The following is a 23423-nucleotide window of genomic DNA, read 5'->3' as shown; positions in this document are numbered from 1 at the left end:
ACACAAAATTTCTCCAGAAAATAATACTTGGTTTCACTCTGCGAATAGCTTTAATAGTGGTGTTTTGTGTTTAAAAAGTGAGCCATTTTGCTCCAGGATAAGAATGATTGCTGCATATGACAACCTATTTGTGTAACAAACAATTGGAATAGTCAGAGAACTGCCTACAAGTGAAGGACAAGGGCGCTTAATTCAGGTTGGGCTGGGAAATTCCTAATGATGCAACGAAATTGATTCTTCACGCACCGGGTTCGTTTCTCACTCAGCAAACATTTCTTTCCCGCAGAACTATTTCTCAGTGACGAGGAGCTGAAGAGGCTGCATGAGTTCGAGGAACAGTGTGTTCAGGAGCACTTCCAGGAGAAGGAAGACGAGCAGCAGTCATCCAGCGACGAGCGCATCCGTGTCACGTGCGAGAGGTGTGCCCAGCGCGGGGCCAGCAATGGGTCCTCGGGCCAAGGGTTTGCGGGCTCCTCCACCCTATTTTAAGGGCAATGGAGACGTTCATTTAAACCTTCACTCGGAGTTCTCTTGTTTGTTCAGACTAGCTTTTTTACGTGTTTGCCTCCAAAATAGTGTGAAAATCTCTAGTTGTGAAACGGTGATTGTAAATTCTTTATAGAAGTGAATGATGACAGGGGCGCCTAGGTGGTTCAGTAGGTTGAGCTTCTGACTTCAGTTCAGGTCATGATTTCATGGTTTGTGTGTTCAAGCCAGCGTGGGGCTCTATGCTGACAGCTCATAGCCTGGAGCCTGCTTGGGATTCTGTGTCTCCCTTTCTCTGCCCCTCCACCACTCGTGTTCTCTCTCAAAAACAAATAAACATTAAAAAAAATTTTTTAAAGAAGTGAATGATGACAGGTATTGCAAATATTCCAGGCCCAAACTAAACCAAACCGAACAAAAAAGCCCTGACGGTTCTTGCCCACTCCTGAAGTGGGAGCTTTTACTCTGATACCCTGCATCAATGGAGAGAACAGGTGCAGAGCTGTGTAAATGCTAGGGAGGCCATTGTTCTCCCTGCCCTTGACTTGTCCTTGACTTTATCAAGGATGGTATTCCCTAGGAACTGACCTCCTCATCCTGCCTTAATGCTTTGGTTGCTCCTTGCCCAACCTGGCAGAGCAGAGGTAGACTCCCTCCTCTGTTCTCTGAGACTGGGAACTAAGGGAGGGGCAGCAGTGTCTGTCCCCCACAAAGGTGGAAGTGTCTAAACTAGGGCAGGGTGTGTTTCACACCTGGGTCCCAACAATATCAGCATCATCCATATGGTAGTGCTTAATAAATGCAGAATGAATGAGCAAATGAAGTCAGGTCAGGGAGAGCCAGAAAGAATGACATTTTCCAAATTTTATAGTATTGCTTTTCCTGAAGCTGGAAAGAGTAACCAGCAAAGGGTAGACAGGAACCATAAAACTTCACTACCTATATTTTTTTAATCGTATAATTTTAAGAACATTTATCACTTAATAAAAGCAATTTAAGATTTTTTATTATTATTTAAAGATTGTGATAATTGACAAAACATTGGTGCAAAGTGTTTAACCACCAATGAAGGTAGAAGGATGATGCCTAGGGTGATTCTAGCTTATCATTCTGTCCTTCAATACTCAGAATTAAAGTTCCCTGGTACAGTTACGTGTGTATATCAGCAGACCATCCAGTGGAAGGCCTCAACAATTAGGACAGAATTCATAATACACTTTGAAGTCTTGCTGGTGCACATTCAAGGCCAGTGACTCTGCCTCAGCCCACAGAAAAGACAATGCCCCTGGCAGCTGCAGGTCTCTGACCGCTCTCCCCTCGTAGACCTAGTCACCTTGTAATCCAACCTGCCAAATTCAAGGGTTATCTGCACCAACTTTTGGCCTTAATAAGGTACATTTTCAATCCAACTTTTAAATACTCCTTTGCTGTTTTAATAGTAATGACTAAGTATTCAAAATATAACAATTATTTCTTCCTGAGAAAGATAAGTTACCCCAATCTTAATAATCTAAAATTTCCACTTTCTAGTTAGACATTAACTTGGATTTAATCACAGCCTGTAATTTACAATGGAAATTGTGTTTTGTTTCACTCCCTTTCTTCCTCTTCTCCCCTCCCCCAACATTGTTTGGATTGTTACCATTCTTGGAGCAACCTTCCAAGAATGTGGTTATCAGGTCACTACCAAACTGCATTTTCCTCTTGGGGCTCTGTGCACACGTAATAGGAATGAAAGTGTGTTGGGCAGTAAAAACATCTACTTCCCGTTTCCCTTGGCTGAGATCTGCAAGGGTGATGGGAGTGCATTCCTGCCCCTCCGGTTCCCTTATTGACCCTTTCTAAGCTGAACCACAGGTGAATATCAGAGACAAAAGGAGGAGGAGGTTTGGGGAGAAGATACCTTTCCTTCACTCTTAACCAGGACAGCTGAGGAGCAATTTGAGCAATTTGACACCAGTGATTACTTTTAAAATCACATTTTTGAGCACTCAGATGTCTCTGCCATTTTAAAAAATCTTCTTCACATTTCAGATTGTTTTTATTTTCTGCATCACTGTTTGCCATTTGATGATTCTCCAGGTCTTCTCTCAGCTGTCATCCCCCAGCTCCATTCGCTCTGCAAGGTCCAGTTAGGAGTGAACCTCTGTGGAAGGTGCTGTTGGCATCAGTCCCTTCCGGACCTCCCTGTTGTCTGGTATCTTTCACAACCTGGGCCAGCAATTTGCATGACTCAGTCTTACAAACGTGTGCACACAGGAAGTTTAGACACTTGTGCTCCTCCCTCCATGCAGGGTGTTTTGAGGGCTCATGTGCAAGAACCAAATGCATGGCGTTCCCTTACTGTTGGAAAGTTATATATAAAGTTCTAGCAAGTTCATCATTTTGTAAGATAAAACATTTAGTCCCTCAATCAGAGATTTACGATATGATTCAGTTTTTAGTTAGGACAACACTGCCGCAGGATATTTAACCCAAAGCCCCATCCAGCGTGTCCACTTTGCTGACTTAGGGCACTGTGCTCATGGTTTTTCTCCCAAACTTGGACATCCTCTTCTGTGCTCTGGGCTCTGACAGTGGCACCACTAGCCATCTCATTCAGCAAGACAGACACTATCAAATCATCCAATTGTGTTTTCTTCCCCTTCTGAACAAATCATGCCCCCCTCCTACTTCTTTCCTTCTCTGCCACCAGCAGTCTAGCACAAGCTACCATCATCTTTTTTTCACTTGAATTTCTGCACTCTGAAACCATTGGAGCTCTGAGAGCATCTGAGCTCTCTATAATCATTTCTCCTCTTCCAATTCACTCTGCACTCACTACACTCTAATCTGGTTGCACCCCTCCCCATCAGCTCTTTTTTTTTTTTTTTTTTTTTTTTTTTTTTTTTTTTAATTTTTTTTTCAATGTTTATTTATTTTTGGGACAGAGAGAGACAGGGCATGAACGGGGGAGGGGCAGAGAGAGAGGGAGACACAGAATCGGAAACAGGCTCCAGGCTCTGGAGCCATCAGCCCAGAGCCCGACGCGGGGCTCGAACTCACGGACCGCGAGATCGTGACCTGGCTGAAGTCGGACGCTTAACCGACTGCGCCACCCAGGCGCCCCACCCCATCAGCTCTTTAAAAGCCTTTCAGTGGTTTCTATTGCTCCCAGGTCCAGCCTCACCCTGGACTGTTGGCCCTTCATGCTTGGTATTCCAGTCTCGCTGGCCTTCCTTCATCTCCTCAAAGCCACCACTCCCTTCCTGCCACAGGGGCTTTGCACATGTTGTTCCCTCTGCCTACTCACCTTTTAGATCTCTGCTCAAATGCCAATTACTTATGGAAAACTTCCCTGACCATCTCATACCTTAGACTAGGCCAAGAAGCCTGCATGTCTCTGCATAGCAGGAGCTTGATATTTTTTAATGAATCGATGACTAAAAATTTTGTCTCCTTACTTGAATGCAAGTTTCCATCCTATTCTCAATGAATGTCAAACAGGGTATCAACTGTTCTCCCTCTATGTTCAAAACTTTGATTTTACTATTGGCAACTAGGAAGTCTAAATACACAAATGTTTCTGCTACCCATAATTGTCAGGAAGGATCTCTAATATCAGTAACACCAAAACTGTCGATGCTATCAGGTGTTGTTTCTTTGCTTGAAGGTATGGACAATGTCAGATAACCAAGAGGGCTGCTGGAAGAATATTTTATAAATAACTTCTATCAGTACAACCACGGTGGAATTTGTCAACCAAAATGTTCTATCTCATCATACTGGGTTAATACCAAGTAACATGTATCTTTATCAACTGGAACTTGAAGGCCATCTCTGTGTTTCTTGGAAATCCGCTGTTGAACACATCATTCCTTTTGTGGTTTGGCATCCCTTGGTGGACAGGTTCCAGAGCAATTGAGTAGGAAAGCATCTTTCCTGAAAAAACTTTGTCAGAGATTCAGCTTCCTTTTCTCGAACAATGAGAATCATGTAAGCCAGTATCTCTCCCTTTTTCCCATAGCTTCAGGGAAACTTAGCACCAAACTTAATATTTAATTATAACGAGTATATTATTATAGGTTTGGGAATACGTGGTGTACAATGCCTCCTTATTATCTCTTCTTTACTCTTTCATATCTTCTATTTATATAAATTTTATTTTGCATGTCTGATATGTTCAAATATGCAGGCTGTAATTCACAAATTATACATTTTAATAGTTACTGGTCTTGTACTTAAGCATCTATGGGTCTTAAACTAGACAAAACTATAATAGAAGGTTTGGATTCCCCCAAAATCTCTGGGTCAAGTGGGTTTCTTGTCATATTTGTGGATCTGGGTTAAGGTGTTGGGTTTCCTCTAAGCTTGATTAGGAAAGGAGCAATTTGTGGACTTGAGATTTTATTTAGCATCCTCTTCCCAAGTGATCAGAAAGAGAAAATGCTGATAACAGAGACCCTAACAAGAAAGACAAGAAGGAGAGAAATGAGATCGTAAGTAGAAGATGGCATGAAAGAGAGAGGAGTCTTAGAAGGGAGGTGGGTGATTCTTCTGACATAGACAAGATAATAGAAAGACAAACATGTAGTGATGGGGGAGAAGTTTGGGGAAGATTTGATCCAAATGTCTTAATCTTATAAATTAATAGGAGTCAAAGTTGCTTGGATTATGGGGAAAAGGTGGGATTAAATGTTGGAGTTTTAATGTGTCTAGTAAATGACAATTTTGTTCCTTACCTGACTTTGAGAGCCAGTTCAGGGAGACATGGAGATAAAGATAAAAATAGTATCAGCTTTATCAGTAATACAAGTTGTGCTAGAGGATGTGGTTCGGTTCTTGCCAAATACACAGAATTAGTCAGAATTAGCCACACCCGCTCAGTCACAGGCACCTGCAAGCTTCCCTTCTCACAAGCAGAATCAGCTTTCCCCACTAAGCTTAACATATTAACAAAAACAAACAAACAAACAAACAAACAAAAAAGCAAAGAAAAAAGTGAGAACCAATGCTCTTTGCAAGCAGGTGGCTCCCAAAGAGAGAGAAAAAAAAGCAAGCTGGTGTCCTGATCCCCTAACACCAATCAGAAAATCAGTCCTCCTTGAGAATAAATAGAAGACTGGAGAGAGGCCAAGAGTTTTACACTAATGGCAAGTTCAGATACATAGGAAGGAATGATAGGAATGGGGAAAGAGTATCCCCTAGCCACATTACAGACTTGAAGCCACTAGGGAGGACTCGAGTTCACCTTTAGGGGAAATATGATAGGAAAGGAGCTAGCCAAGCAATTTCTCAGCAGGAGTATTGAGGACCTAAATGAAACTAGCCAATATGACTTTATTGGACCACATCCAAGGTGACTCCCATGACCTTCATCAGTGACTCTCTACAGCCCAAAGACAAGGATGCAGTTAGTGAATGAAGCATGGGGCATAGCTAAAGGGAGGCTAAAAGGGACCTAGAACTAGTCAGTGGGGACACCACAATGATGTTAGTGTTTGCAAATGGTAGCATAAACGTGCTACAATGCCTCCATTTCTCTCTGCCCAGCTGTGGAGTCCTAGTGGCAATAGAGGAAGGGTTAGAGCTGACACTATTATGTTGGAAGTAAGGGAGAGATAACCTAGGATATTAGTAAGGGCTTCAGTGAGTGACCAGAGTCTTACTTCAACAGAAAGTGGAATATAGACAGGAAAGGCTAATGATTTAGATGGCTTGAATTCTAGAAATCAAGGAGGTCTGAAGTGTGCCCATATATATAAATGATGTGACCTAGAGCTAAAATCCTAGAGAGCTTAATAGTCTTTTGGTAAGTCTTCACTATTTTGCTTATTAAAAAGTAATGAGAAAGCCAGAAGACTTAAGACTTAAGTCTTGTTCTTTGTTTAGTCTTTCACATAAAATAAAAACTCTGTAAGTAAAGCGTAACGAACCAGGTTCTACCCTGGGTGTTCTCACTATAATTACGAAACTTAAAAGACAGCCTCATATGAAGAAGTAGATGGAAATTAAAATAGCTGGATATAAATTTTGGACTGGATTAGACAAGTTTATGATCTGTAGACTGGGAATAAAATTACAGGGTAAGAATCATCTTAGAACTCAATATAGAATACCATGGAACCTTGAAACACGGGTTTCTTCAAGTATAAACTGGACCTTGTTGTTCCACTAACATTATGTTTTTAGGTTAACATTGAACTCTATCATTAAGTAAATGTTTCCGTATAATTTATAAGCTGCCTTGCAGGTGAAGGTTGCACACACAAAAAAGATGAATGCACATAAAACAAGTTCTAGTAACTAGCTTCCTACAGAATTCCAAATGTCTAAGTTCTTTCCTTAGGAAACACACACAACTGTTACTATGAGAACATAAGTTTGGACCTTATATTTATTAGGTAAGAGTCAATGACACTCCAAGAAAGTTATGCCATCTATGGGTATTCTCTCAGAGGTTACTACAAAAGTGCCACAAATTCGTGTATTGTTGTACCTATTATTTGAATGAAATTGAAAACATTATTTACAAGACCTTAACAACAACCAAAAAAATGTGTTTTAATTAAGCTGCTTTCAGGTTTAGTAGTATAATGTCCAAACCAAATATCCTAAATAATAGATATAGTAAGACACAGATGAAAGCATCTGGAGATTTATAATCATACCTACTTCACATAGTCACATTATTTTACACTTGCATAGCATTTATAGCTCACAGAGTACTTTCATCTACACAATTTCTCTTAATTCTCACAACATTATCATGCTACTACTGTTGTTCTTATTGCTGTTCTTGTTGATGTTGTTTATTGTCACTTGTGACGGATGCATAATAAAGACAGAGCTGATGGAGCCCTTCATCCCTAACATAAATATGGGCACATCTCAAGGAGAATACTGAAGTTGACAAAATGTTAATCATAAAGAGCCTTTTATTTTTCTTGAAAACAAACTAAAACAAGAAGAGCCATGATATGCAATGCCAGTTGCTAATCTGGTAACATTATCTCTCATTTTATTAATTTACAGAACAAGTAGAATTATATTTTTATATATAAATAAATATAAATATAAATATATATAAATAATATAAAATATACATATATTTATATATATATATAAACAAATAGAATTGGAGACTGATTAGGGCATTAGGATGTGGCCTTTTAACAGACAACCCTGTAGAACAATCTATAGTAATCTCTGAAATGTGAGAGGGACAAACACAGCTATAATTAACTAGGACTGATAAAACAAATTAGGTTCTGAACTCCCAGCAATTTTAGTAGGAGATACACATAAAGTAGTAAAAGGAAGGGCATATATTGTCATAAATCAAGTACAGCTTAAATTCTATTCAAAGACAGGAGAATGATTACTTTGGGCCCAGCCAGTTTATAGGTTTCACTTGGTTCTAGTTTCCTCTGATATAAAAGGCTAGCCCTCAGGAATTGTTCTTCTGGCCCGCCAGTTGAAACTCATATATTAGAAAAATGGTCTCAGTGCTCTTTTCAAAAGCGTCCTAAATTGGAAGAATTTTTGCTCTGAAGTAAATACTACCACAATGTGTGAAATAAAAACCTAGTTAAGCCACTTATGTGATCTGTAAGTAAATCCAAACACAGAAATAATTACAGAAGCCATGAATTCAAATTGGTGAAAATGGATAGCAGTAGAGCTAGGAAATCAGTATTTCAGTCTAAGAAAGTGCATTTGTATCACAAAAGTACTTATCATCCAAAGAAATAATCCCTTTGAGCCAAATACTAGGTATACTAGAATAACAGTAATAAGTGGTTTGACCCAATGATTTGAAATACTTGAAAGAGAATATTGACATATTTTATAAAATGAATATTGTTTTGAAAAATAATAAACAGTAGCAACATATTGGTATATACAATGGCTGGGGCCCCTGGCATCAACAAAGCAGCTTTCATTCATCTGGTTCTACAAATATCCATGGTAGAAAGTTTCTAGAACAAACTTTCTCAAACTGAGGTCATCAGATGCTCTGGCACTTAAGGGTTTGTCAAGTTCTAGGAGATTTTATTTTTCCATTTTGATGTTGATGGAATGATTATGAAGTAAATTTGAGGTTGAAGAAGAAAATGAGGCAGGAAGGGAAGATGGGGGCCAGATTCTGAAAAGGTTTGAATGTATATAAGTAACAGAAATCCTTGAGGAGGAGGTTAAGGGCTGCTGTCGAATTAGAAGGGAAAACCTGAAGCTGCATTTACGTGGCTCTTTACATAATACTGAGAAAGCACCAACTGTTTGTATCATAGAAACATTACCAATGGAGATTATAAGGTTTCCTTTTAACACACTCCTTGGTACCTAACATTGCAATAAACTTTGGCTTTTAAGTGTTATGACAAGCTAGTACCATTTTTAAGCAAGGAGTGACATGATTGTGTACTGTGTTATTGTCTTATTGTTTTGGATTGGAAGGAGAGGACATTGGAGGCAAAGAGGGTATTCCCAACAACTAACATTTTTTGCTTTTTCAGCGTGGGGTATAAAATGAGGTCGTATATCTTTCAATATTAAAGGAAATTATTCTGAGACCTTATCCTGCTTATTCCAAGAGTGCCTTCTTTCCCTTCCTATTGTTCCCCTCAGTCATTCGTAGGAGATCCAGTGGTCCAGTGAAATCCCTACCTATTGCATCAAGAACCAAGAAGGTGGGGCCAATTATTGCATTTTGCTCTCTCTGTATCCTCCTGCCACTTGGCCCTGGAAGTAGGTATAGTTGTGAAAGTGCAGGGCAGAGTGGATTAATTAAACCCCAGGTTTCTGATTGGAGGTTGGAAAGGGGGAGCTTCAGAGTACTGGAAACACCAAGGAGACTGTAGAGAGGGATGGACTTGGGAAAGTAATCCCATGAAGTTGCTAATGAACTTTGGAGCTCGCTACCAAACTGTGTGTCTTTGTATGTGTGTGTATGTGTGTCTGTGTGTCTGTGTGTGGTTCTGCGCCTTATTAGCATACCAAAAGTATTGAGGGAGACAAAGTTCACCAAAAAAAAGGTAGAGTAAGGAACTCTTGGAATCCATCTGTCCATAAAAGTAACAACAAAACTGGCAAAACTTTCAGAATCAACCTTTTTAGAAAGATGAAAATGAACAAATGGCTTGCAACAATTTGTGGAGTGCTTATTCAAGAAACATTACTGAATCCTTTTTTTTTTAGTGAGCTTTGTGGCATTTCAATTACCTAGTTCCATCCCCCACTCCTCAGTTCAGTGGCAGTCATGAAAATAACAGCCTGAATTCCTGGTACCAGTGGAAGCAGAAAGGACCTCATCCACAAAGAATTGTAATTACCTGTTTTAACCTGTCTGGTGGCTTCCTGAAAGACTGGCTCAAAAGACTTGTCTTAATTTCCCCTGACTTGGAACTACCTCAGGGCTAAAACTAGTAGCCAGGGGTGAGGATGGGGAGAGGGCATTTGTCAAAAATATTTACAGACAAGTATTTTAGTCCCTATTCCCCAAAGGTGATAAATAACAGAATTGAGACAAATGAGCCTAACCAAAAATCTCCAGAGAAAAGGCTGAGAAATGAGATGTCCATAGGGCTTTCAAAAGCTCTGACATATTCCTGGGAATCTAGAAAGCCATATGCATGCATAGGGCTATGCACATGCTCAGAGAATACCTGACAAGGGAGAAAGATTCCAATTCTAGCTGACCTAAAGTCTCTGTGAAAACCAGAAGCTAAGAGAAAGATGTAAATCTGGCTGGGTGTTGAAGATGTGCATGCATAGAGCCCCTAAGCAAAGACTAGGAGGTCTTTTTAGCCCAGAATCTAAGGAGATCTCTGTTCAGTCATTAGCTGACCACTGAGCTAACAGGGGAGGATTTCAGTGGCCACACACAACAAAGAATATAGGCTTTGCAGAATCATTTCAGAAAAATCACTAAATAAGCAACAACTACTACAATACGAAGCAATAATAACAAACTCTGTGGGGAAGAGAATCTGACTTCCAGAGCTGCTACACTATATTACTCAAAATTCCCAGTTTTAAATAGACATGCAACGAAACAAGAAAGCATGGTCCACCTAGGTCCACCTAGGGAAAAGACAATCAAAGAAACTGGCCTCAAGGAATCCCAGATGTTGGACTTTCTAACAAAGACTTTAAATCAGTTATTGTAAACACATTCAAAGAGCTGAAGAAAAACATTTCTAAAGATCTACAGGAAACTATGAGAATGCTGTCTCACCATATACAGAATAGGAATAAAGTGATAGAAATTATATTTTAAAAAGAAGAAGAAAAACCAAACAGAAATTCTGGACTTATAAAGTACAACTTAAATGAAAATTTTACTTTAGGGGCTCAAAATCAGATTTGAACAGGCAGAAGAAAGAATCAGTAAACTTGAAGATAAGTCAATTGAGACTATCCATTCCAAGGAACAGAAATATATAAGAATGAACAGTCTTGGAGATCTGTGAAAGGCCATCAGCACAACAGCATACACACAATGAGAGCTGCAGGAGACAAAAGGGAAAGTAGCAGAAAATATCTGAAGAAATAAAGGGCAAAAACTTCCCAAATTTAATGAAAAATCTGAATCTACACCTCCATGAAGTTCAATGAACTCCAAGTAAAATTAACTCAAAAACATTTACATTTATTCAAATCATAGTTAAATTGTCATAAGCCAAAGGAAAAAAAATCCTGAAATTAGCAAGAGGGAAGCAACTCATCATGCACAAAGCATGCTCAATAAAATAAAAGGCTGACCTCTCATCAGAAATCAGGGAGCCAGTAGGCAGTGGGGTGACATATTCAAAATGCTGAAAGAAAGACTATCAACTGAGAATACTGTATCCAACACAACAGTCTTTCAAAAACTGAAGGAGAAATTAAGATATTCCAAGATAGCAAAAACTGAAAGAATCTGTTACTACTAGACTTTCCCTGAGTGAGATACTAAAGAAGTCCTTTGGGCAGAAATGAAAGGACAACAGACAGTAACTAAAATCTACATGAAGAAATAAAGAGCACCAGGAGAGGTAACTACATACATGAGTATAAAAGACATTATAAATGTATTTTTTGTTTGTAACTACTTTTTGTTTTCTTTATAATTTAAAAGATAGCTGCATAAAGCAATAATTATAAGTCTTTGTTGATGGACACACAACATATAAAGATATAAATCTGTGACAACAACATAAAGTAGAGGAGGAAGGAATGAACTTTGAAAGAGCAAATTTTTATATACTATTGAAATTAAATTGATCTTCATCTGAATTAGATTGACATGTAATCTCTAGGACAACCACTAAGAAAACTGAAAAATATATAATAAAAGAAATGACAAGGGAATTGAAATGGTACACTAGAAAAGTCTATTTAATACAGACGAAGATAGTAATGGAGGAATTGAGGAACAAAAAAAAAAAGACAAAAGACATGTAGAAAACAAATAGTAAAATGGTAGAAGTAAATTCTTCCTTATCAATAACCATATTAAATATAAATGGATTAAACTCTCCAATTAAAACACAAAGGCTGTCAGACTGTATATTTCCAAAAATATAATCTAACCACATTCTCTCTACAGAGATTCACTCCAGATTCAAAGACACAAAGAGTTTGGAAATAAAAAGATGGGAAAAGATACTTCACATGAACAGTAATCAAAAGAGAACTGTGGTTGCTATACCTGTGGTTAATATCAGAGAAAATAGATTTTAGGACAAAAATTATTAGAGGAGAGCCTGTCAGGCGGTTAAGCGTCCAACTCTTGATTTTTGTCTCAGGTCAGGATCCCAGGGTTGTGGATCTCAGCTCAGGATCCCATGCCGGGCTCTGTGCTGAGAGTATGGAGCCTGCTTGTGATTCTCTCTTTCCCTCTCTCTCTCTCTGCCCCTCCCCTATTTACACTCTCTCTCAAAATAAACAAACATTTTTAAAAATTGTTATTAGAGAAAAAGAAGGACATTGTAGTATGATAAAATAGTCCATCTATCAAGATATAATTATAAACATTTATGCATGTAATAGCACAGCCTCATAATATATGAAGCAAAAACTTACAGAATTGAAGGGAGAAATAAGCAGTTCTACAATAATAGTTGGGGACTCTAATATCTCACTTACATTAATAATAGAACAAGTAGATAGAAAGTATCAAAAAATAAAAGACTTGAATAATACTACATGCCAACTCAACCCAGCAGAACACTTAACAATAGCAGGATACACATTCTTCTCAAGAGCACATGGAACATTGTGCAGGAGAGACCATATGTTAGGCCATATAACAAATCTCAACAAATCTTTAAAAAATTGAAATTATACAAAGTGTGTACTCTGACCACAATGAAATAAAATGATAATAACAAAAGGAAATTTTGAAATATGTGAAATTTTTGAAAATTAAACAATACACTTTTAAAGAACTGGTAAGTCAGAGAAGAAATTACGAGAGAAATTAGAAAGTACTTTGAGGATGCACAACAGTCTGAGTGTACTAAATGCCACTGAACTATACACCTAAAAATCATTAAGATGGTAAATTTTACATTATGCATTTTACCACAATTCGAAAATTTTTTTTTTAATGTTTATTTATTTTTGAGACAGAGAGAGACAGAACGTGAGCAGGGGAAGAACAGAGAGAGAGAGGGAGACACAGAATCCCAAGCAGGCTCCAGGCTCCAAGCTGTCAGCACACAGCCCAATAAGGGGCTTGAACTCATGAACCATGAGATCATGATCCGAGCCGAAGTCGGATGCCTAACTGACTGAGCCACCCAGGTGCCCCCAAAAATGTTTTAAAGAGAAAGAAAATACTTCAAAGTGAATTAAAATGAAAGCACAAAATGAATTAAAATGAAAGCATAACCAAAACATATAGGATGCAGCAAAAGTGGTGCTCAGAACAGTGAATAACAGCGAATGCCTATATTAAAAAAGAAGAAAGATCTCAAAGGCATTGAGTACTGAACTAATAATGAATAGACCACTACAAAGGTCCCAAACTGATCACTGGGCTGCACACACACAGTACAGATGCCAAAAGCACTGCAAAAGCTTTGCAAATCGAACTGAAATTGGAATCACAGTCCACAAAAATCATGTTGGAACTTGCAGCTTAAGCCTAATGAGGTCACTCATTTACTAAAAGAAAAATATCAACACTCTCCATGGGATTTAAACAAGACTGTCACATGATGTAGTATTCAAAATGTCCACTGGGGGTGCCTGGGTGGCCCAGTTGGTTAAGTGTCCGACCTCAGCTCAGGTCATGATCTCACCATTTAGTTTGAGCCCCACGTCTGGCTCTCTGCTATCAGTGCAGAGCCCTCTTCAGATCCTCTGTCTCTCATTCTCTCTGCCCCCCCCCACCCCTCAAAAAAATATATTAAAATTTAAAAATGTTCACAATATCAACTAAAATAATTTAGAGTATGAAGAAATATGAGGGAAAAATCAGTAAATGTCGGGACATTTGACATACTTTAAAGCAACTATTATAAAAATGCTTGAAGAAAATTGCAAAGAAAGTTGAAACTAATGGAAAAATAGAAAGTCTTAGAAAATAGAAGATATAAAGAAAAACCAATGAAAGATTTAGAACTGAAAACTGTAATAAATGATATTAAAATTTCACTGGATAGGCTCAATAGCATAACAGAGATACAGAGGAAGGAATCTGTAAACATGAAGATATATATAGGTAGTAATTACCTAATTTGAGCAACAGCTCAAAAGTGTAACACTGTGCCATCAGAACCTGAGTAGGAGAAGAGAAAAAATGTAATGCAGAAAACAATATTTAAAGAAATATTAACTGAAAAATTCCCAAATTGAGCAAAGGACATAAACCTACAGATTAAAGAAATTTAGCAAACACCAAACAGGAATAACTGAAAGAAATCCACACCCAGGTACATATGTTGAAGACAAAAGACAAAAAAAAAAAAAATTTATAGCAGTCAGAGAAAAACAACACATTACTTATAGGGGAACAGGTATTTAAATAACAGCAGATTTCTCACAAGAAACCAAGAAGGCCAGGAGAAAGTAGTATCGTGTTTTTAAAGCTGACAAGAAGAATAGTCAACCTCCAAATTCTATATCCAACAAAAATTCTTCAGGAATGAATATGTAACAAAGACCTTCTTAGAAAATTCATTGTTAGCAGTTGGGCTCTAAAAAAATTACTGCAAGAAACTCTTCAGAGTGGTGCCTGGGTGACCCAGTCAGTTAAGTGTCCAACTTCGGCCTAGGTCATGATCTCGCAGTTCATGAGTCCAAGCCCCATATCGGGTTCTCTGCTGACAGCCTGTTTCAGATTCCGTGTCTCCCTCTCTCTCTGCCCCTCTCCCACTCACACTCTGCCTCTCTCTCTCAAAAATAACTAAACATTTAAAAAATTTAATAAAAAAATAAAATAATAACAATTTTTAAAGAACCCCTTCAGACAGAAGAACATATACCAGAAGTAAACTTGGAACATCAGGAATGAAGGAATGTTGGGGTTTTCAATATATGTCTGTGTAATATCTAAGACAACCAAAGCATAAAAGGGTAGGCAGAAAATGGACCTATACTGTGGTAATGTTTTTAAGTCCAATTGAAGTGGTAAAATATTGATGCTAAGTAGACTGTGAAATGTTACTATCTACTTTGTAGTCCCTAGAACAACCAATATAACATCTATAGTAAATGATATAGTCATTTCCCAACTTATTTCTGAGGCCAGCATGACCCTGATACAAAAATCAAAGACAGAACCAAAGAAGAAAACTATAGGTCAATAGCCCTTATGATTATAGATACAAAACTTCACAACAAATATTAGCAAGTTGAGTCTAGTCACAACCAAGTAGAGTTTGTCCTAGGAATGAAAGGCTGTTCAACACTTGGAAATCCATGTAATCCACTGTACTAACAGTTTAAAGAAAACCTATGATAATATCAACTGGTGAAGAAAAAAACATTTCCACAAATTTCAACATCCATTCATGATTTTAAAAAAAAAGAAAGAATAAAAGTTTAAAAAATGAAAAACTCTCAGCAAACTAGGAACAGGGAGGAACTTCCTCAATCTAATAAATGGCATTTATCAAAAACAAAACAAAAAAAAAAACCCACAGCTGACATGGTGGAAGACTGAATGGTTTCTCCTTAAAATTGAGAACAAAGGATGTCCACTCTACCACTGTTATTGAACAACATACTTAGAAGTCTTAAACTTCTGGAACTTCAACTTCTATAACTCTTCTAAACTTCAAAACTCAGTAATATGGGAGAAAGCGACCCAATTATTAAAATGGACAAAATATGAGAATAGGTATACCAGAGAGGACTTAAGTTTGGCAAATAAGTGCATAAAAAGATGCTCAATATTATTATCTATTAGTGAAATGCAAATTAAATGAGGAGTGATGGTGATGAGGGGTGCCTGGGTGGCTCAGTCAGTTGAGCATACGACTCCTGATTTCGGCTCAGGTCATGATCCCAGGGTCATGGGATCAAGCCCCAAGTTGGGCTTTGCACAGAGAGGGGAGCCTGTTTAAGATTCTCTCTCTCTCTGCCTCTCTCCCCAACTCTATCTCTCTCCCTCTCAAATAAAAAAAAATTTTTTTAATTTTTAAAAAAACATGATGAGATAATTGTACACACATATTACAATAGTTAAAACAGAAACATACTGACAATACCAAGTTCTAGCAAAGACACCGAGCTTCTGGAACTCTCCTACATGGCTGCTGGGATTATAAAATGGTGCAGCCACTCTAAACAATGGTTTGGCAGCTTCTTATAAAGTTAAACATGCATTCACTGTATGAACCAGAAATTCCACTCCTATTTATCCTAGAGAGACGAAAACTTATTGGTATAGCCACTATGAAATACAATATGCAGGCTCCTCAAAAATTTAAAAATAAAACAACCAGATGGTCTGGGAATTCTATTCCTGGATATATATCTGAAAGAAATGAAAACAGAATATCCAAGAGATATATGCACTTCCGTGTTTATTGCAGCATGATTTGAAATACCCAAGATATGGAAACAACCCAAGTGTCTACCAACAGATGAATGGATAAAGAAGACATGGTTTACACACACAACGGATATTATGTAACCATGAGAAAGAAGGAAACCCTGACATTTGTGACAACATGGATGGACCTTGAGGGCATTATGCCTAAGTGCAATAAGTCAGACAGAGAAAGAGAAATTCTGTATGATTGCATATATGTGGGATCTGAAAAAGCCAAACTCATAAAAACAGAAAGTAGAAAAGTGGCTACCAGGGGTTACCACGGGAATTGAGGACGTGTTGTTTAAGGGCACAAACTTGTAACCAGTAAGTCCCGGAGATCTAAAGTACCACACAGTGGTTATAGTCAACGATACTGTATTATAAATTTAAGCATTGCAAAAACAACTAGATCTTGATTGTTCCCACCACAAAAAATAAATGATAATTATGTGACATTAGAAAGGTGTCAGATAACACTACAGTGGCAATCACGTTGTCATATGTAAATGTATCAAATCAACACATTTTACATCCTAAAGTCACACAACGGGTGATTCATACAACTGAATACCAGAAGAAAAAAATAGTTTATTGCCTGAAAATTTCTAAAAGAAAAAAATTTTTAGATATGAAATTAGAAATATGTCAGGTGAGAAATATGTCTTTAAGAGCAAATCATGGGTGCCTGGGTGGCTTAAATGGTTTGGTTTCATGTCAGGTCAAGATCTTGGAGTTTCATTAAGTTCGAGCCCCACATCGGGCTCTGCATTGGAAGCACCAAGCCTGTTTAGGAGTCTCTCTCTCTCTCTCTCTCTCTCTCACTCGCTCACTCGCTCGCTCCTCCTCTACCTCTCCCCCATTCACACTGTCTCTGTCTCTCTCAAAATAAATAAACTTAAAAAAAAAAAAAGATCAGAGAAATACAAATATCATATGACTTCACTCATATGAGGACTTTAAGATACAAAACAGATGAACATTAAGGGAAGCAAAAATGTAAAAACAGGGAAGGGGACAAAACATAAGAGACTCTGAAATATGGAGAACAAACAGGGTTACTGGAGGGGTTGTGGGAGGGGAGATGGGCTAAATGGGTAAGGGGCATTAAGGAATCTACTCCTGAAATCATTATTGCACTATATGCTAACTAACTTGGATGTAAATTAAAAAAATAAATTAAAAAAAAAAAAGCAAATCACTTAGCCTCAGAATACCTTTGTATTCTGTGCTGTGCTGAAAAATATTTCGCTCTGCGCAGAAAGGAAAGCAAAATTAAGACTTAAGACAGTAAGAAAGTTCATATCTTGCTACGAGCTCTATCAGAAATGACAGACTTCTCTCGTTTGTTTTTCTGCTACTCAGCGTGTCAACAGATATGGGACTCTTATCAAAGTGTTTCCTAGCTAGCCTGTCTTTCCCCATCTGAAATGGAAATCACTCTTTATAGGGATGCTAAGGTCTGGAAAAGTCTTAAGTAACTGTGGGAAGTCACAAAGTATAGCTAACACAGGAGATAGTTTATTATCCGCCCTTTTTGTTTATCATTTCAGATACAAGTGAACTTAAACTCATTTCTTTTCTTTCTCCTTTTCAGACATACTATAAAAACTCAATACAGCACACCTTGATTTGGTATAGCTGCCCCTTGATGTGGGATAGCTGTTTAAACTGTTGTCTCCAAAACCCTGCAGTTGTTTACAAGCCTGAAATAAGTATCTGTTAATTTTTCCTTAATCGGAGCCACATCGTGAAACGTTGTTTCTTCCACAGTTTGAACTAAGGGAATGGCAGTAGGGATGCCAGGATATTTAAAGACACCTACAGGGGAGTCCTACCCCAGAGCTTGGTAATTTATTCAGTACAGGGGGCAAGGGGTTAGAGAAGTAGGAACACAGAGTTACTGTAAGGGAGACTAAATACTCAGAGGCCTCCTTTATATTTTTTTGTTGAAGTGTAGTTGACACACAATGTTACATTAGTGGTAGGTGCACAACGGTGATTTGACAACTCTGTAGCTCACCACAGTGTAGTTACCATCTGTCATTACACAACACTAGTATACTACCACTGACTATATTCCTATGCGGTACCTTTCATCTCCTTGACTTATTCACTCTTTACCTCCTCCTGTCCTTCACCCATTTTGCCCATCCTCCTTCCTCCTCCCCTCTGGTAACACCACAGTTTGTTCTCTCTATGTAGGGGTCTGTTTCTGCTTTATTGTTTGTTCACATGTTTTGTTTTTAGATTCTATATATAAGTGAAATCATATGATATTTATCTTTCTCCGTCCGACTTACTTCATTTAGCATAACACCCTCTAGGTCCATCCATGTTGTCTCAAACAGCAAGTTTCCCTTTTATGTATGAGTGGCTGGCAATGGTGTTATCTGAATTAGGTAATACAAGCAAAACATAGGCAGAGAATTAAAAAGATTTGAGAGGAAAGATACGTGTCTATATTTTGCCAGTGCGTATTTTTCAAAGTTTGCGCAGCTGTATTAGCTCTTAATGTAGTATTTGTTAAAGGATCTCAAGTTTGACTTTACAGAGGAGATTGTGGATTTTAACACAAAAGCATTCATCAATGGTAACAGATTTGAAGTGAGCAAGGAGACATACATTTAACAGAGAAAACCAAGTCTTACTTGAAGTAACGTAAATAGCAAAAGTTCTGTCAGTGGCCAAAATGCAAGAGGAGTGAGAACCTTTAGAACCTGCAGTGTCTGTGGTACGAGAGTCAGGACTTCTCACACACAGTGAATTTGGTCCTCCTAGTGGCAAATTTCCAGGAAGCCAGACCCTTCCTGCTCAAATGATGTGGTTTCCTAGGGGACATATAAATAGTCTTTTCCCCACCAAAAGAAGTCCAGAATAGCCAAGGACCCTCCCACACATCAGAGCGCAGCTGTCAAAGTGGCCAACGGAAGTACAGCGTTAACAAAAGCAGTTCTGGCAGAATGTAGGGAGGGTAACTGCAGAGGTAGCTGGGAGTGAGGAAAGCACAGGAGATGTAGTCAGAGAGCAGAAACTCAGTGCAGAGAAGAGCAGCAGGCACTCAGCAAGTGGGTAAGAGCAAAGTAAGGAGAACAGTGAGAGGATTTATGAGGATATGTACAGAAGGTAGCAAGGACCTGCTAGAAACAGACTCGGTGCAAACTCAGTGACCCTGGAGACTGCCTGTGTGTTTCTAAGAAAAGATCAGAGGGTGGGAAAAATCCAAAGCATGACAGAATCAGACCAAAGTGTTGATCTCCACCCAGGGATGAACTTGCTGGAACAGATCACCATATTGCTGGTTCAGAGGGCCCAGAGGCTTCCAACTGGGAGCCACAATCCCTACTGCCCACCCTCACCATGTCCTGGGGGCAAATTCAACTTTTAGAAGACAGTGCTAGGTCCTGGGCATGACCCACTGCCCTTAGAATTAATTTCATGAACCAGTTGAAAAAATTCATACTGTACATATTATTTTTTTAAGTTTTTATTTTAAGAGAGAGAGAGAGAGCAAGCACACAAGTGGGGGAGGGGCAGACAGAGAGGGAGAGAGAATCTTAAGCAGGCTCCAACCTGTCAGCACAGAGCCTAATGTGGGGCTCGAACTCACGAACTGTCAGATCATGACCTGAGCGAAATCAAAAGTCAAACACTTAACTGACTGAGCCACCCAGGCACCCCCATGCTGTACATATTCTTGAAATATAAAACATAGTCTATACCAGCAGGTTTTATGATTTCATAAGTTGTTGCCTGATCTTCTACGAGTTAAAAATCTGGCAGCAGGTATTTGTAATCTACCACAATCTTTTTTAAAAAACCCATTAAGGGAACACTAACTGTTAAATATAATAAGCAATTTAAAGTTAGTGGTATTCTTCAGATAATTAAATGACCTCTTGTCCCTTGAATAAACTATCTGATAATCTGTACCTAATTATGAACAATTCATCTTCTGAATCCCCTGAACTTCAAATAAGGATTTCAATTAATTTTGTCAACATAACCATTAATTGCTGACAGCTATAATCAAACCTCAAAAACCTAAGTGCTAGTATCTTCTTTTATTCTCGGAGGCAATGTGATATGCCCACTAAGAGACCAAAGCTGAAGCAGATGCTAGAGATACACCGTGTGCAGCTCCACAGCTCACCTTGGACAAATTATTTACACTATGACTCGATTTCCTCATTTGTACAATGGGGATGCTGATAATAGTGCCTATCTCCAGGCTGTTGTGAGGATTAAACCAGCCTAGAATAGTACCTCAGTAAGCACTTACTAATGAAGACACAACCATGAATGCTAAGTAGTATATACACTATGTGTTAACTGTATTTCTATTACTTTCTGAGGCTCTCACAGTCATTTTTATTTTTATTCTTTTTAATATAATTTATTGTCAAATTGGCTTCCATATAACACCCAGCGCTCTCTCAGCAAGTGCCCTTCTCAATGCCCATCACCCATTTGCCCCTCTCCCCCACCCACATCAACCCTCAGTTTGTTCTCTGTATTTAAGAGTCTCGTATGGTTTACCTCCCTCCCTCTGTGTAACTTTTTTTCCCCCCATTCTTTCCCCCATGGTCTTCTGTTAAGTTTCTCAAGATCCATATATGAGCTCACAGTCATTTTTAGTAGTTTGAAGTATGAAGCAGTATGAAGTTTGAAAATATGCCCAGGGAGCTCCATGATTCTTAAAAGCCTGGAAAATCATACGACACTAATCACATTGTATTTTTCTTTTTAATTTTTAGTTAATCTCAGCTTAACTTTTATGTTCCTTTATGTTCACCAGAGTTGAAAATATGTCAATGAGATTGGAAGAAATCAACGAAAGAGAAAATTTTATGAAAACTTCCCTACAGACTGTGGACCTTCGCCTTTCTCAACTGGAAGAACTGTCGAACAGGATGGTGAATGCTCTTGAAAATCTCGCAGGAATTGACAAGTCTGACCTGATCCAGACGCGGTCCCGAGCTTCTTCTGAATGTGATGCAACTTACCTTCTAAGACAAAGCAGTATCAATAGCGCCGATGGTTATAGCATGTATAGATATCATTTTAACGGAGAGGAGTTGCTGTACGAGGATCTCTCAATGCCACCAGGGACAGGATTCAGGAGGAAAGCCTGCTCCTTCCGGATGAAGGAAGACAAGGAGTCAAAAATGCATCTAGTACCAGAGCGTCAAGATAGCCTTCACCTTTTATCCAGCACAAGCCCACCAGCAACACCTGACTGCAGTCAACTTGCAGTAGACAACATAAAGAACTCTTCAGAGCTGAAATTAGGTCCAGATATTGGGATCTCAGTCGAAGATGATGGAAAGCAGGCAGACTCTAAAAGGGAAGAAACCATTCCCCTAAGTGTAAATCAAACAGATGTTATGCATGGACAGAACAAATCAGATTTTCAGAACCGTCAGCTAACAGTGGAGACAACACAGATAGAGGGCACAATTTCCTATCCCCTACAAGAAGCAAAATTGACACGCTATCGCCCTGATGAAACGTTCAGTGCTTATAAAACAATGAAGTCCAGAAGCTTTGTATATTCCCGTGGACGAAAACTGGTCAGTGGGGTTAACAACAGGAGTACAGAATACAGTTCAATCATGGACCCAGCAGGACCCTCTACAGTTCAACACTGGACGACAGAATGGAAATATCAAGTTCAAAAGATCACACGTTCTCGAAGTACAGATATCCCTTACATTGTGTCAGAAGCTGCAATGCAAGCCGAGCATAAAGAGCAACTTACAGACACTGAAGATGAAAACTGTGTTTCTGAAATAGTCCCTCAAATCTCTCATTTATCTCTAACTGTAACTGACAGAACTGAAAAGGAAAATTTACTGTCTGTGAAGCCAGACCAAACTATGGGATTTCCATCCTTAAGGTCAAAAAGTTTACATGGCCATCCTAGGAAAGCTAAAGCCATTCAGGGCACACTAGACACATCTGGACACGCCAGCAGTGTAAGTAACTTAGTGGTTGTGTCTGGAATTACAACAGAAGAGCAGAAGGCTAACCAAGAGAAAACTTCCACAGAAACTCAATGCTAACATGTTTTGTCTCTTTGATTTTTAAATCAAAACCACTGATGAATACCACCTTGGTCATCTAACATTATCAATTTCTGAAAACGTTTTCATCATAAATGTTTGGCAGTTTGGACTTAAGATTTAAAATTTAATTCAGTAAACGTAAAGTATTATTTTGCTAGCATATGTTAGTAAACTTAAGTTGTTTTTAGTTGGAGTAGCATCAGATGAAAGTGACAATATTCCAGTCAAGATAAATGGCTTAATCAGTAAAAGTTTCTCCAATCTCTTTTATTTCTGAGGGTCACTAAGTAGCCTAAGAAATGCCTTTGGGTGCCACCAATAGGTGACTAAAGCAGTGAGCCACTAGGTAAGAAAGAAAAATGAAACGAGAAAGCAAATATGAAAAAAGAAAAAAAGGAGTGGGAGAGAAGAAAAAATTGTGAGGTACAAGAACTGGAAATGAGTCATTAGCATCATTTTTTTATGGGTTTTTGTTTTCTGTATTAACGTTTTATGTTTTACAATAACACAGTGAAGACAAAAAGTACACAATTATATCAAATACCACATTGTAATAGTTTAGGGTGACCAAGAGTTTTGTTAATGTGTAAAAATAAAGTATCCAATGTGCATTTTCCTGTTGTCATGGAGTCCTTGAGAGCAAAAACAAATAAACTGTACCTCTGTCTATTCAATGGTTTGTGCAAAGCTATGTCTAAAATCTAAAAGATACATTATCAAGGTGGGAATTGTTGAGAACCACAGAGACCATTCATGGCTGAGAATATAAGGTGTTGTGCTTCAACTTGTTAAGTTCAAAGACCTACCATACTCCTGTGCTCCCCATGGTGTCAGGTCAGGGGCCACTCTCTAGGAACCCT

The 23423-nt window shown here is 38.5% G+C and overlaps 1 protein-coding gene across 10 annotated transcripts in view; it reads left to right on the top strand.

The window, feature by feature from the left end:
• The window catches only part of TRPM1 (transient receptor potential cation channel subfamily M member 1), a 137940-nt gene extending 114703 nt beyond the window's left edge, over positions 1 to 23237 (top strand). For all 10 annotated transcript variants that reach the window (XM_045448883.1, XM_045448882.1, XM_045448880.1 and 7 more), the window contains 2 exons: positions 287 to 419; positions 21294 to 23237. In XM_045448883.1, coding sequence (XP_045304839.1) covers positions 287 to 419; positions 21294 to 22560 — 1400 coding nt within the window. In that variant the 3' untranslated portion in view covers positions 22561 to 23237. The remainder of the gene's footprint in view (positions 1 to 286; positions 420 to 21293) is intronic.
• Positions 23238 to 23423: the final 186 nt, after the last annotated feature.

Source organism: Leopardus geoffroyi, chromosome B3 (genome assembly GCF_018350155.1).
Source record: "Leopardus geoffroyi isolate Oge1 chromosome B3, O.geoffroyi_Oge1_pat1.0, whole genome shotgun sequence".
NCBI lineage: Eukaryota > Metazoa > Chordata > Mammalia > Carnivora > Felidae > Leopardus > Leopardus geoffroyi.
The sequence above is the reverse complement of the archived record's forward strand: the minus strand, read 5'-3'. Positions and strand labels throughout refer to the sequence as shown.